Below are 14084 nucleotides of genomic sequence, written 5' to 3'. Positions count from 1 at the left end.
TTGATTACCATATCTGCCGGGCCATGAACTTGCTCTATGAAGCGGAGGACGGGACGGTGAGCTTTCAGAGGACGCAAGGCTACGCATGGAACCCGCAAGAGGCTCTAGTTCTTCACGCACCACCTCCACATTACCAATACCCTCCCCAAGGCGATCAGGGTCAATCCTCCTCTCAAGGAGGCGGTTTTCCTAATTTCCAAAGTTTGCATGATCTTTTGCAGGAAAACCTCATGTGCACCCGGAACACCTACAACCTTGCCAACAACACACATCTCCGGATGGGAGCTATCGAACGAAGCGTCAACGACATACAAGATGACATCGGTAGCATCCGGGAGTACATGGCGAGGCAGGGAGGCGGAGGTGAAGACAGTGATGAAGATATGGAGTAGGAGGCCGGGAGGAGCAAAGGGCTAGCTGGTTATGAGCCCACAGGTTTGATTACCCTTCCTATCGAACAATTCATGGCCTGCGTGCCATTTGTCAAGACAATTTACTTTCCTTAACTCTTTTCTTTTTATTTTTACTTTGTTTTTACTTTGTGTTGGATAATGTTTAACTATGGTAAGATTAGGATGTTTGGTGCTTGGTTGGATGGTATTGAATGCTTGAACAGGTGCAATGCAAGGGTTAGAATGCTAAACATTAGCACTCGCAGCCCTAGGAGGAAGAAACCGGGAGAAAACCATATTTTTCTGGCTAACAGACTGTCCACACGGGGACGTGTTCAGCCGACACGCCCCCGTGTCCATCTCCCAGATCTGCTGTTTGGCTACTGACCTGCAGATTTTTGTCCAACACGTGGCCGTGTTCACCCAACACGCCCCCGTGTTCACCCTCTGTAAGTTTTTCGTTACTGGCAGTTCTACACGGGGCCGTGTTCAATGAACACGGGGCCGTGTCCAGAGTGCCAGTAACACAAATCTTTGTTTTTAAACACACTTTTACATATTCTAATCAACCAAAAACTTTATTTTTGGACACATTGAGGACAATGTGTAATTTAAGTGTGGGGGGGATGCTAAAACCTTGAAATTTTTGCAAAATCCTAAAACAAGCCTTACACAAAACTCTATTGGAACCGCTAAACACCCCAAATTTTTCAAAAACTTTTTCATTTTTTTATTTACTTGTCTTAGTTTAAGTTGGGAATAACAAGTTATAAAAGGGTTATATTTTTACAAACTTACAACCGATAGCGTCGTGATAAAAAGAACTAACATAAGAAAATTATGAAAAGGTATAACAAGTCTAGCTAAAATTCGATTATATATGCTTGGTCACATTAAAAAACCCATTCCCACAAAAAGTGAGTTTTGAGCCTTTATTGAGCATAAAAATACACATATTTAGATTAAATGCTCATTTTTCGTTTCTTGTGTGAATAGCCGCTCGGTCTTTACAAATCTAGAACTTGCCACGACGATACATTCCCGGTCCTTACCAACTTAAACCCAAGTAAGTAAATGATGGAGGCATTAGGACTAACTATTTTTCTTTCAAAACCATTATTTTTCATTTTTTTTTTTTTTTTTACCCAAAATCCCCCTAGAAAACCCCTTTGAGCCTAAACCTTTCATTTCATTACCCCCAAAACAATTTTCTACCCACCAAAAACCTTTTTCATTTTTTTCACCTTTATTTTAGTAACATACTCGGTTTTTCATAAACATACCCTTTACGTGACGACGAAAAAAAAAAAAAAAAAAAAAAAAAAAAAAAGTTGAAGTAAAAAACAAACATAAGCTACAAAAAGCTTGTTTGGAGAAATACTTCAAAAATAAATGTCACCAAAAATAAGGTATTTCACGAAAAACCGACACTTGTTACAATTTTCGTTTTTTTTTTTACTAACCACTAACCAACCACCCACCTTTAAACCCAAGCCTTCACCCCAAAAAGACCTCTTGATATTTACAAAGGTAAAAGTTAAAAAGGAGGAGGATTGATCGCTTGGCAAGCATATGGAAAATGTAAATCCGTGCCGCTCTCGAGCGATTCACTTAAATATACACCTTCGGCCGAGTGATTGAGTGATCTCCCGTGAGGTATGTGAACTTGTATATAAATGGAATTTTAATAAGGCATGCTATGCCAAATTAAGTAGTTTATCTTATGAAAAGTTCAAAATAAACCATGACGAATAAGATTGTAAATAAAATAAAAATAGAACCTATACAAACCTTGGATTCCCGACACTCTAGGACAAGTTGAAAAAACTTCTCTTCTACCTATTCCATTTGGGAGTGTAAGCCACATTAAAAGAGTTTTGCTTGAGGACAAGCAAAAGTTCAAGTGTGGGGGTATTTGATGTGTGTAAAATGCAACATATAAAACACATCAATTAAGGCATAAAACTAACCCTTTTTAAGTACTAATGTTGGAAAAAGAGTGTTTTTGTCTTCCTTTTTGTATTTTCAGGATGAAATGAGCTCAAAATCACAAAAGAAGCAAAAAGACTACTAAATCTACCATAAATACAAGAAAAGGAACAAAAGTGAACTGCCCGGACCCTCAACGGCACCTCCCAAGACAAAGAGAAGAGAAACAGAGCCTGAACACGCCCCGTGTCCAGTGAACACGGGGGCGTGCTCAGGAAGCAGCAGAAAAGACAAACCAGTAGAAGCTTCCATTGCTCACCACGGGGCCGTGCCCAGCGGACACGGGGGCGTGTTGAAAGTACAGCAGGCGCATTAATTGTAATTCGCAATTACAATTAATGAAGAGAGAGAATGTCAGACGGGCACGGGGCCGTGTTCAGCGAACACGGGGCCGTGTCCAGCGTTCTGTTCAGCCTATAAATAGAGGAGCTTGGCTTCATTCTCTCTCATCCCTTGGCACACCACCTCTCTCACACTTCATCCACCACCCACCACCACCATAACACCATCATCCACCACCATCATCCATTGTCCATCATAGAGTGTGTGAGTCGTCTCGGGATCCAAGATTGATCGTAAGAGTTCTTGACAATCAAGGCCATGTTTGCCTAAGTCTCTTACATCACTTGGTGAAGACAAGTGTTTAGTATAATACTTTTTATTTTAATCTTTTGCACTTTTTATTTGGTTTTGTATTAATGACTTTAATAACTAGTTACTTATGTTGAAGGTGATCTTTCCTTATCGTTTGTCCGTGGTGTCTTGGCATTATTTTACTGTCTATATAAAATAAAAGATTTTCACCATTCATATCTCCACGGTCTATATGGAGGTATGTTGGCTACCTGGTCGGGGGTTAAGGGAACGGTTTGGTAAAGGTCTTGCCCTTGTTCAGCGTTTAGAGGTCCTGCTTGGGACCTGGGTCAAATTTAGTAGGATCTCCTTCAATGCCCATAGGTATTGGATGGCGGGGATCCAAACTCTTTGACCCCCTCATAAGCTAACTACTATTAATACTATAACCCGGCTATTTAGGACTGTATCCTTGCTGACTCAGACTACTTAGCCGAGGGTAACGTCACCGCCAAAAGCGGGGCCTACCATAATTTGCATTAATAACTTAATTCATTATCTTTCAATAATCCAACCCTTTAGGATTGTATCCTTGCTGACTCAAACTACTGGGTTGAGGGTAACGTCACCTCCGAAAAAGGGGCCTACTACAATAACTAAGATAATCTCTTAAACAAGTGCAAAAGTGCGAAAATAATCAAAGGTTATACTAATATACGTGTCGGATCCAAGTGATTCATCTTGTCTATATGTTTTTATTTTATTTTATTTTTCAGCATTTAGTTAGTTTTTATTTTTTTTTAGTTTTAAAACATTTTTCTACTTTTTGATTTGGTTAGACGTTGAGGATAAACCGGTATTAAAAGCTCTTGTGTCCTTGGACGACCTCGGTATCTTAACCAACACTATACTACGTCCACGATGGGTGCACTTGCCATCATGTGTGTTTTAGTGTTAGTAAATATCGTGTTTTATAATTTAAAACTTGGCTAAAAGTGTAAAAAGGGCTTAAAAATATATCTAAAATATATACACACCGAACGCATCATGTATCAACTAACAAAATCCACTTTATTACAATTCAACCATTATTCGACCAACTCAATCCATCGAGCACGTTATTGTTATTGCTTAGGTTGTTTATGTTACGTTAGTTTCCAACCTTGTATATCACGCTAATTGTATTGCTTAGGTTGTTAATACATGTTAGTTTCAACTTGTTTTATCCATGGTGTTTGGTTACGCTTAGGTTATTTTATGTATGCTAGATTTAACTGGAATGTAAATTGCCACGTTGGATTGAAATGAACTTTTATACATATACTTTTTGTATTGATCTATGCTTTTAATACATGTTGCAGGATTCTGATGATGTACGGAATCTAGTAGGACTGCCTAGAAACACATTTAAACCTTAATACTTGTTGTATCGTATTTTATTTTCAAGCTTGTTGTATTTTTTTTTTCCAAATCTTGTATTAAACTGTTATTTAATGAAATGAAATTTTAGTTCTTTTATGCTTGTTGTTATTCAAACTTGTTATATTCTACTTCAACCAATGTGAAAAGTAATTATTAAATACTTGACACAAATAGCGTTATGAAGTCTCTTGCAATCTAGTTTTCATCTCACTCCGATGTTTCCGCCATTGGTTGGGTGTGACAATCTCCCCTTCATCCTTGTCCTTGTGGTAAGCCTAATCGTTCACGTGCTCAAGGAGTAAACTCAAGCACCACCATGAGGCCTTTGCATCATCCACAAGATTCTTGTAGCAAAATCTTTTATTCACTTGTCTCTTTTGCTTGAGTTCATGTATGTGATTGATAGGTTTTGCGGTTTGAATTGTTGTTGCTGCCATAAAGTCATTTTATATGATTAATTAAGAGTTACTTAACACCAAAGAAAATTTATGATAAATTATGTATATGAGTTAAGAGGTGTGAAATAGACACTCGTTCAAGATTGTACTAATTTCACGCACCTAGAAACCTCAAAGGTTCTAGGGGTCAAACCCTCATGAGAGTTCCAAGGGGGTAGTGCCCTAGTGGGGTCTAGGGAAACAACCATGTGTGGTCCAAGAGGAGAGCTCCTAATGGAGATTTTTTAATTTATTGAAGTACCATTGGAAGTTACTTTGGATTTGCATTATTGATGAAAACTTGCATGGAAATTAATAATAAGTTGCATGTAATGACCATTAATGATGAGTGATGATAACTAGTATCAACAACTTAGTCCAATACGGACAAGTGAGATAGTGATAAGTTACTATTAATCGGTAGTAATTTCGTAGTTAATGGAAAGTTACCACTTATAATTAAATAGTAACTTGAAGCACTAATTGTGGCTAGTAATAACATGATTACTACTAAGGAAGTTTCTTCAAAAGGATTTTGTAGCTAATGTAACTGAATAATTGTTGATGGTTACAACCGCCTTACCATTGACTGAAATGTTGTGATGGTTCCGAATTATAAATGGATAGTCTTTGGTTTAACTAAGGCCTTTGGGTATACTTTAACCTAACTTAACTCCACCTAACCTAACTGACACATCAACTTTTTTACTCATTTCACTTTGTCTCACTCTAAGGAAATGGTTTAACATGTTAACATAACTCATTTAATGCACTTTAACATTGAGTTTTTGTCTAAAAAGAAAATAATAATAATTAATTCAATCTCTTAACATTGGGTTAATATGTTAACACGTAACTCATTTAATACACTTTAACATAAGGGAGGGAGTGGTTTGCAATGTTAGTTAACATGCCATGTCATTGTTAACATTCTAAATGTTAGAGTACACCCTATGGCCTAAGGTACACATGTTTTCATAACATAAGTTACATGTTCGTTCTTGTATTTCCCTTTGAATAACCCGACTTAATTTTTGAAGTACCATCAAAATATATTAAGAAAGTGATCTCAATGGATTCACTGATATCCAACCATTTGTGAATTATCGAATTTAGGTGAATTACATTTTTCTAGAGGTTAGGTGTGTGAGTATGCACTAATAAGATAAAGAAACATGGATACAAACTAGGGAAGAAGACAAAAGCAATGAGTTTGATCGGCGAGTCAACTCAATAGAACTAGACGACAATGCATGGTGCGTCTTTGGAGTTGAGTGTGGCGGTCTAAGACGTGTCTTACTTGAAATCAAAGGCCAAATTCAGCGGCAACATCAGATGAGCCGCGAAACAACCTTGATCGTCTACACCATTCTCATAGGTGGACTCTTTACAACTGCCTGTGGGAACGTGTAAAGTGGCCAAGAATGATGCGACCAGCCGACCAATGAGTTTTGATTGGATAGAGTTGCTGAAGACAATGGTGGCGGTGGTGAATGTGCTGGTGCTGTGTAGTTTGATTAGTAGGCTTGTGGATTTAAGAAAAGAATGGGCTGGGGAAATATTTGTAGAGTACAGAGTGAGAGTGAGTGATTAGAGAGTTTCCATAACGGGGAATATAGAGTTTTAGAATAAAACCAAGGTATGGATATATATCATTGACCCTTTCTATCTTCAAAATTCAGCAGTCTAAAACATAGTTTTATGAGCATCCCGCTCTAAGAGACATGTTAGAAAAATACAAAGGAAAAAACTCAAAACAAACAAGGAATGGAGCCAAACCTTCCAACATTCGCTCGTAAGCCGCACGAGCGTGGGACAAGGACTCCTCAATCTTAGCCGGCACCCCCTTATGCTCTTCGTCATTTTCTTTTGAGGATGCCACAAAATCAGCAAGCTCGGCACGCTTTATCCCTCTCTTCAGAGGCAAAAGCAGTCGCGGCTTGAGAAGATTTGTTAAGAGCCGATAGTGATTTCACTCTCTCCTTCTGAGTAGCCAGATCTTGGGTAAGCTGGGCAAGTTTTTTCTCGGTGTCTGGAGTTCTTTGCATTTTACGTTTCAGAGAAATAATCTCCTTCTCCAAGTTCTCGTTAACTGATTCCGCTTCCACCCACCTACGGTACAGCTCAACCACATATACGTTTGACTGGGCTTGGTTGGCTAGCACCGCAGCTCCCCGATCTTGACTTTTCATCCTTCGGCTCCTAGAATGATCTAATGGAGTGTTGATTCTGAACAAAAACATCCTAGCCATGAGATCATCCATCACTGAGTCTTTATACTTGATATCCCAATCGGGAATAAACTTTTCTTCAGCCGTGGCCGGATCCACTTCTATCTCATCAGAAAAAACATCTGCATATCGAAAGAAGGCCATCACTTCGGGTCCGAACCAAGATGAAGAAAGAGAGGACACTTGGTCCTCATCATCATCATCATCAAGGAAACAGTCCGGACCCCAAAGAGGAACCAAAAATCGTACCTGAAAAGTCACCACCTTCGCCTCACCCTGGACCCTTCCCTACACCTTCACTCCAACCGTTGGTTCTTTCTGTCTCCATCGCCTCGGTTTCATCAACCGGAAGAAAGCCACTTGAGAATATGGCCGAAGGAAGCGGATCGTGGCTTTAGCAGCCTCCTCCCTGGACGACTTACCGCCTGATAAGTGTTCTGTAAGATCGGTTAAAACATTGTCCCTAGAGTAGGAAGTGCTTTCTTTGCCTTCTTCCCCGCCTTCGGTGCATAGGTAGGGAAATTGCAGATCTGACTTGAGGACCTCGATCTTCCGCTTTACGAATAAACCCCTTCGGTTTTAGAAGAAGAGGAAACTTCCCTTACCTTTTGCAGCCACCCGACGAGGAAAGAATATACAAGGCATGATCCATTCTCGAACTTCCGGATCACTATCTTCCTCCACTGACAAAAGCTCTGCCCTAACCTGGGCCTCGGACAAACCAGCAGCTTCCTTTTTAGATTCCGGATCAGCAGTAGGAGCCTCGGAGGATTTTGGGTCAACGGCAGGACGGAACTCCTATGCCACTGAAGATATTTACTTCAGAAAAGGCTCTTCGTCTGCGACAAGTTCATCATAGTCGAAATCCAGGGTGGAAAAATTCGGTACCTTTAATGCGTCCCTGAGCGACATTTCATCTCCTACAAACCAAGAAAGAAAGAGTTAGCAACTTAAAAAACATAGGGTGGAAAAGGGCCGGTTCACTTAATTTCACCGCTCTTACGGATCACCGGCCATTCTCTGTCCCCTCGGCCCCAGACATGACAGACCCGTCCCAACAATAACAAATGTTCAGGAAGGGGACGGATAGGGGATCGGGTATCTATCAAACCTTGAGCTAATTGCTGATTAAAAACGAAATCTTCGCCAAGGTCGAAGCGCATGGACTGATCTTTAAATCTCCAGGATATATCGGCCGGGAGACAACGGTCGTCCAACCAGAAGAAATTATCCTTCCAATTCTTTAAGTTGGACTTCTCGTCTCTGGCCGGGCTCGGGATACCTTTCCGATGGGCAAAAGTGTACCAGTCACCGGCGGTGATAAATTTGCAGAAATATCTAAAAACATTTAAGTCTGGCTTCTAATTCAAAGCCCTACATGATATTTCAAAGTGATTGACCCGACTCAGTCCGAACGGGTTCACTTGACAGAGATAAACCCGAAAGAACTGAAAGACTTTGATTAAATATTTTGTGAAGGGAACCCTGTAGTTCGCGAAATTACAAACACGAGTATACAAAGGAAACTTCCCCGGAAGATAGGGATATATTGTATTATCTTTAGCCGGAAGAACCGGATGAAGATCGGTAGTGATACGATAATCCCGGACAAACTTATCTAGCTGTCTTTGGGTCAGAACGCTAACGCTCTCGGAAAGATTATCTTTTCCCGGAGCCATATCTAGACAGTAAAAAAGGACGCACCTTTGTAGAAGAAGATTAGGGAAGGCGATTCAAAGAGGGTAGCACGAGAGAGAAGATCTGTGGAGTAAAAGTAAAAAATGAAAATTTGAAGATACCTTTTATAGAAGAAGTTAAGGCGGCGACAACTGACTAGTCCAATCAGGCCATCATGTCGTGCGCCGCTTACGGTTCCCGAGACATGGAACTATACGGTCACCAGTGGGTGACTAATTGACAAGTTCTTTTTACCTCACTAACGCCACGTCAGCTCCGCACTTATGCGACACGTCGTCCGTCCAGAACCCAATGCAACATTTTACCAAGTCCATACCTGGACTTGATAAACTGGGGGACTTGAAGATACATATCCGAAGACGGACCTTCCTCATAAAGGACAAAGGTCGGACCGGATCACAGCTGGACGAACGTCCTGGAGACCTCCGTTCCTCAGACTCCTACGGACGGACCATCAATAAGTGCGTCTAGCCGAATGGCGTCATCTCAGTTGACCAATATAAATACCCCCTCAAGTACAAGCCAAGTACGATTTCCTGAATCTTCATCCTACTTTCTCTCTCTATCAAATACTTATCATCACGCCGGAGGGTGGTCGTAGAGGGGCCCTCCCAGCTCTGCGGCGAGCCTAACGGTTTGTCCTTTTGCAGGTTCAGATCCTCGATTCTCCACTAGGATTCCAACTTAGATCTCAGGTTCCGGCCTTAGATTTTGGATCTTCAATACTCAAAGGTGTTGTAGGGTTAGCATCAAGCCATGGCCGTCCTTAGAATTCGGGAGCCCTATGTGACTAGAAAAATGGACCCCTAATGATGTGTTCCTGAGTTGCATTTAAGGAGAGAAGAGAATCCCTCCCTTTTTCTTCTTCTGTCCCTTCCTTTCCTTTCCTTTCCTTTCTCTCAATTTCTTTCCAATTTAGAAGGATGAATGAACCTAAAAACCCCTCCCTTTCTCTGCTCTTCTCTTCCTTTATCTCCATAAAAAAAAAAAAAACTCTAAAAAATTCCGGTGCCGCCTCTCGAGCGATTCACTTAAATATACCACCTTCGGCCGAGTGATTGAGTGATCTCCCGTGAGGTATGTGAACTTGTATATAAATGGAATTTTAATAAGGCATGCTATGCCAAATTAAGTAGTTTATCTTATGAAAAGTTCAAAATAAACCATGACGAATAAGATTGTAAATAAAATAAAAATAGAACCTATACAAACCTTGGATTCCCGACACTCTAGGACAAGTTGAAAAACTTCTCTTCTACCTATTCCATTTGGGAGTGTAAGCCACATTAAAAGAGTTTTGCTTGAGGACAAGCAAAAGTTCAAGTGTGGGGGTATTTGATGTGTGTAAAATGCAACATATAAAACACATCAATTAAGGCATAAAACTAACCCTTTTTAAGTACTAATGTTGGAAAAAGAGTGTTTTTGTCTTCCTTTTTGTATTTTCAGGATGAAATGAGCTCAAAATCACAAAAGAAGCAAAAAGACTACTAAATCTACCATAAATACAAGAAAAGGAACAAAAGTGAACTGCCCGGACCCTCAACGGCACCTCCCAAGACAAAGAGAAGAGAAACAGAGCCTGAACACGCCCCGTGTCCAGTGAACACGGGGGCGTGCTCAGGAAGCAGCAGAAAAGACAAACCAGTAGAAGCTTCCATTGCTCACCACGGGGCCGTGCCCAGCGGACACGGGGGCGTGTTGAAAGTACAGCAGGCGCATTAATTGTAATTCGCAATTACAATTAATGAAGAGAGAGAATGTCAGACGGGCACGGGGCCGTGTTCAGCGAACACGGGGCCGTGTCCAGCGTTCTGTTCAGCCTATAAATAGAGGAGCTTGGCTTCATTCTCTCTCATCCCTTGGCACACCACCTCTCTCACACTTCATCCACCACCCACCACCACCATAACACCATCATCCACCACCATCATCCATTGTCCATCATAGAGTGTGTGAGTCGTCTCGGGATCCAAGATTGATCGTAAGAGTTCTTGACAATCAAGGCCATGTTTGCCTAAGTCTCTTACATCACTTGGTGAAGACAAGTGTTTAGTATAATACTTTTTATTTTTAATCTTTTGCACTTTTTATTTGGTTTTGTATTAATGACTTTAATAACTAGTTACTTATGTTGAAGGTGATCTTTCCTTATCGTTTGTCCGTGGTGTCTTGGCATTATTTTACTGTCTATATAAAATAAAAGATTTTCACCATTCATATCTCCACGGTCTATATGGAGGTATGTTGGCTACCTGGTCGGGGGTTAAGGGAACGGTTTGGTAAAGGTCTTGCCCTTGTTCAGCGTTTAGAGGTCCTGCTTGGGACCTGGGTCAAATTTAGTAGGATCTCCTTCAATGCCCATAGGTATTGGATGGCGGGGATCCAAACTCTTTGACCCCCTCATAAGCTAACTACTATTAATACTATAACCCGGCTATTTAGGACTGTATCCTTGCTGACTCAGACTACTTAGCCGAGGGTAACGTCACCGCCAAAAGCGGGGCCTACCATAATTTGCATTAATAACTTAATTCATTATCTTTCAATAATCCAACCCTTTAGGATTGTATCCTTGCTGACTCAAACTACTGGGTTGAGGGTAACGTCACCTCCGAAAAAGGGGCCTACTACAATAACTAAGATAATCTCTTAAACAAGTGCAAAAGTGCGAAAATAATCAAAGGTTATACTAATATACGTGTCGGATCCAAGTGATTCATCTTGTCTATATGTTTTTTATTTTATTTTATTTTTCAGCATTTAGTTAGTTTTTATTTTTTTTAGTTTAAAACATTTTTCTAACTTTTTGATTTGGTTAGACGTTGAGGATAAACCGGTATTAAAAGCTCTTGTGTCCTTGGACGACCTCGGTATCTTACCAACACTATACTACGTCCACGATGGGTGCACTTGCCCATATGTGTGTTTAGTGTTAGTAAATATCGTGTTTTATAAATTTAAAACTTGGCTAAAAGTGTAAAAAGGGCTTAAATAAACATCTAAAAATATAACACACTTCACGCACATCAGCAGGGTCATCTATAACAGTGGTGGGAACTCCTAATTATGCTCATAAAGAGTATGTTCCTCAGCTTGCGAGAATAAAGGGATGTGATCCGATGGTTTTGGTTTCGCAGTTTAAAGTTGAGTTGCAGGGGCTAAAATATGTGGTTGCGGAGGATCCGCCGAAAATTTTGCTTCTGAATCCTCGGTTGAGAGGTGATTGGAGCCATCAACCGGTTATTGAACACAATACGTGCTATAGAATGCAATGGGGGCGGCTCAAAGGTGTGATGGTTTACCATCAAAAGGCGATGACGACATGCTTGGTAAGCATATTGCTATAATTATCAACTTATTAAAATAGGAAGAGAATATAAAGCTTGATTTTTTCTTGGTATTTGATGTACTATATTTTGCAGTTGATGGATTTCCGAGATGCGAAAAATGGATGCGTAACGATGTGGTGGATTCAAAAGAGTCACGAACATCATCATGGTTCAAAAGGTTTATAGCACGGGCGCAGAAACACGAAATGACTTGGCCATTTCCTTTTGTGGAAGGTAAATTATTTGTGCTTACCATACGTGCTATAAATGTTGGAGGCCGCCACGTCACCTCCTTCCCGTATCGTACATTATGTTAATCCAATTTCATAATATTGCTTATTCAACCAATTACATTCATATAACCCATCATTTTATTTACAGTCTTGCCACTTGCAATTGCAGGTTCAAATTGTGAGTGCTTCATATGTGATGATGACACTTTTACAAGGGTGGATACCGTCTTGAAAGAACTAAAGAGGGTCCCGCAACAACGATCCCTTTACATGGGAAATCTTAATCTCTATCACCGGCCTCTTAGACGTGGCAAATGGGCTGTCGGTTTTGAGGTCCGATAACAATTAATCATAACTATATGGCAAATGATATAATTAGTTATAGTATTGTCTGGTTTGAAATGGTTCTTTACACATTAATGTTGCAGGAATGGCCAGAAGCAGTATATCCACCTTATGCAAATGGACGATATATTATTGGTTTATATGTACCAGGATATAACTTTAGATGAGAAGAAGTCAGCAATTGATGCGTGGGGGATTTTGTTTTTTAGTTTATATGTACCATGACTTTGTTGTGATGTTATTGTGAAAACTTATGTAACATGGAACTGTGCATTATGGTGGGCATGGTCATGATTCATGAAGATGAACCATGAATCCATGATTGATGTTTCTGAGTATTTTTGGGCCACTGGGTTTTGTTTTGGGCATGTGCCCTTGAAAATGAGGATGTAAGTCTGGATGTACAAATGATTTGTATAGAACTGATTACGCCTCTTTATGTTATTAACGCTAATCAAATTTTGATATTGTTTATGGTATATAAGCTTTGAAAAATGGTAGGGTGGGTTTAGGTCAAAAGGGTTCTAAACATAACGGGTATGGATAAAAACTTGTGTTCGAAATGGACTTCCGTTATAAATCTTATAATTATTCGTTTTATAGAGACAAAAGATACTTGGTTATCACCCACAATATGAAAACAAACAATTTACATTTTAACCAACATAAGTAGAATGATTAAAATGTATGTTTTCACCCACAATATATCCATATATATGGATAGGAGGTTATCACCCACAATATATCCACATTTTAACAAAGAAAACTTTGTTACTATTTTATGTAATATCACTTTATTTGCATTACTTTTTCAAAAAATAAAAAAAACATATTATTTCTCAAGACATAGGAACGTAAATTGTACTTATGTACTTAAATCTTTTTTAGTCAATATTTTTGTACTTGAATCAACAACATTATTTTACCCATTATTTCAACAATTTTAAGTTATATATTTGTTTTAAGCCACCCGCGAAACCGACAGTGCGAAAGATCTTATAAGAAAAATGCTTGATATAAATCCTAAGAAAAGGCTTACTGCTCATGACGTTCTATGTAAGCAACTTTGGGTCACAAGAATTGCTAATAAAGTTATAAAAATGATTTAATTTATTTTACTAATTTACGTTTGCTTGATTTAACAGGCCACCCATGGATTGTTAGGGCTGGAAACGAGACGAGCTATGTCTGGCTAAAGTGAGCATAACCGCCTCGACTCATTTATCTTTACGAGTTGAAATGTTGTCCTCACAAATTAAAAAATTATTAGAGATTAAATTATTTGTCTCATTTTAGTTTACTAATTTATTATTACTTGAACGGTCATTTAATTCAAACGATTAGTTCAATAAATTAAACTTATTCATTTGTGTTTTAGTCCACCCGCGAACCTCGCGGGTTCTTAAACTAGTATATTTTATAAACATTCACA

At 39.5% G+C, this 14084-nt stretch overlaps 1 protein-coding gene across 4 annotated transcripts in view; it reads left to right on the top strand.

Moving 5' to 3' along the window:
• Positions 1-12990, top strand: part of LOC110869700 (hydroxyproline O-galactosyltransferase GALT2-like) — a 43515-nt gene extending 30525 nt beyond the window's left edge. The window contains exons 1-5 of one of the 4 annotated variants that reach the window (XM_035976500.1): positions 11775-11795; positions 11883-12074; positions 12168-12308; positions 12456-12640; positions 12736-12990. In XM_035976500.1, coding sequence (XP_035832393.1) covers positions 12017-12074; positions 12168-12308; positions 12456-12640; positions 12736-12819 — 468 coding nt within the window. In that variant the 5' untranslated portion in view covers positions 11775-11795; positions 11883-12016 and the 3' untranslated portion in view covers positions 12820-12990. Of the gene's footprint in view, positions 1-11774; positions 11796-11849; positions 12075-12167; positions 12309-12455; positions 12641-12735 lie in introns of those variants that run through there. The other 3 variants (XM_035976501.1, XM_035976498.1, XM_035976499.1) reach the window with 3 other exon arrangements.
• The last annotated feature ends 1094 nt before the right edge of the window (positions 12991-14084 follow it).

This window comes from Helianthus annuus, chromosome 8 (genome assembly GCF_002127325.2).
Source record: "Helianthus annuus cultivar XRQ/B chromosome 8, HanXRQr2.0-SUNRISE, whole genome shotgun sequence".
In the NCBI taxonomy this organism is placed as follows: Eukaryota; Viridiplantae; Streptophyta; class Magnoliopsida; order Asterales; family Asteraceae; genus Helianthus; species Helianthus annuus.
Note: the sequence above shows the minus strand (reverse complement) of the source record. Positions and strands in the feature narration are given on the sequence as shown.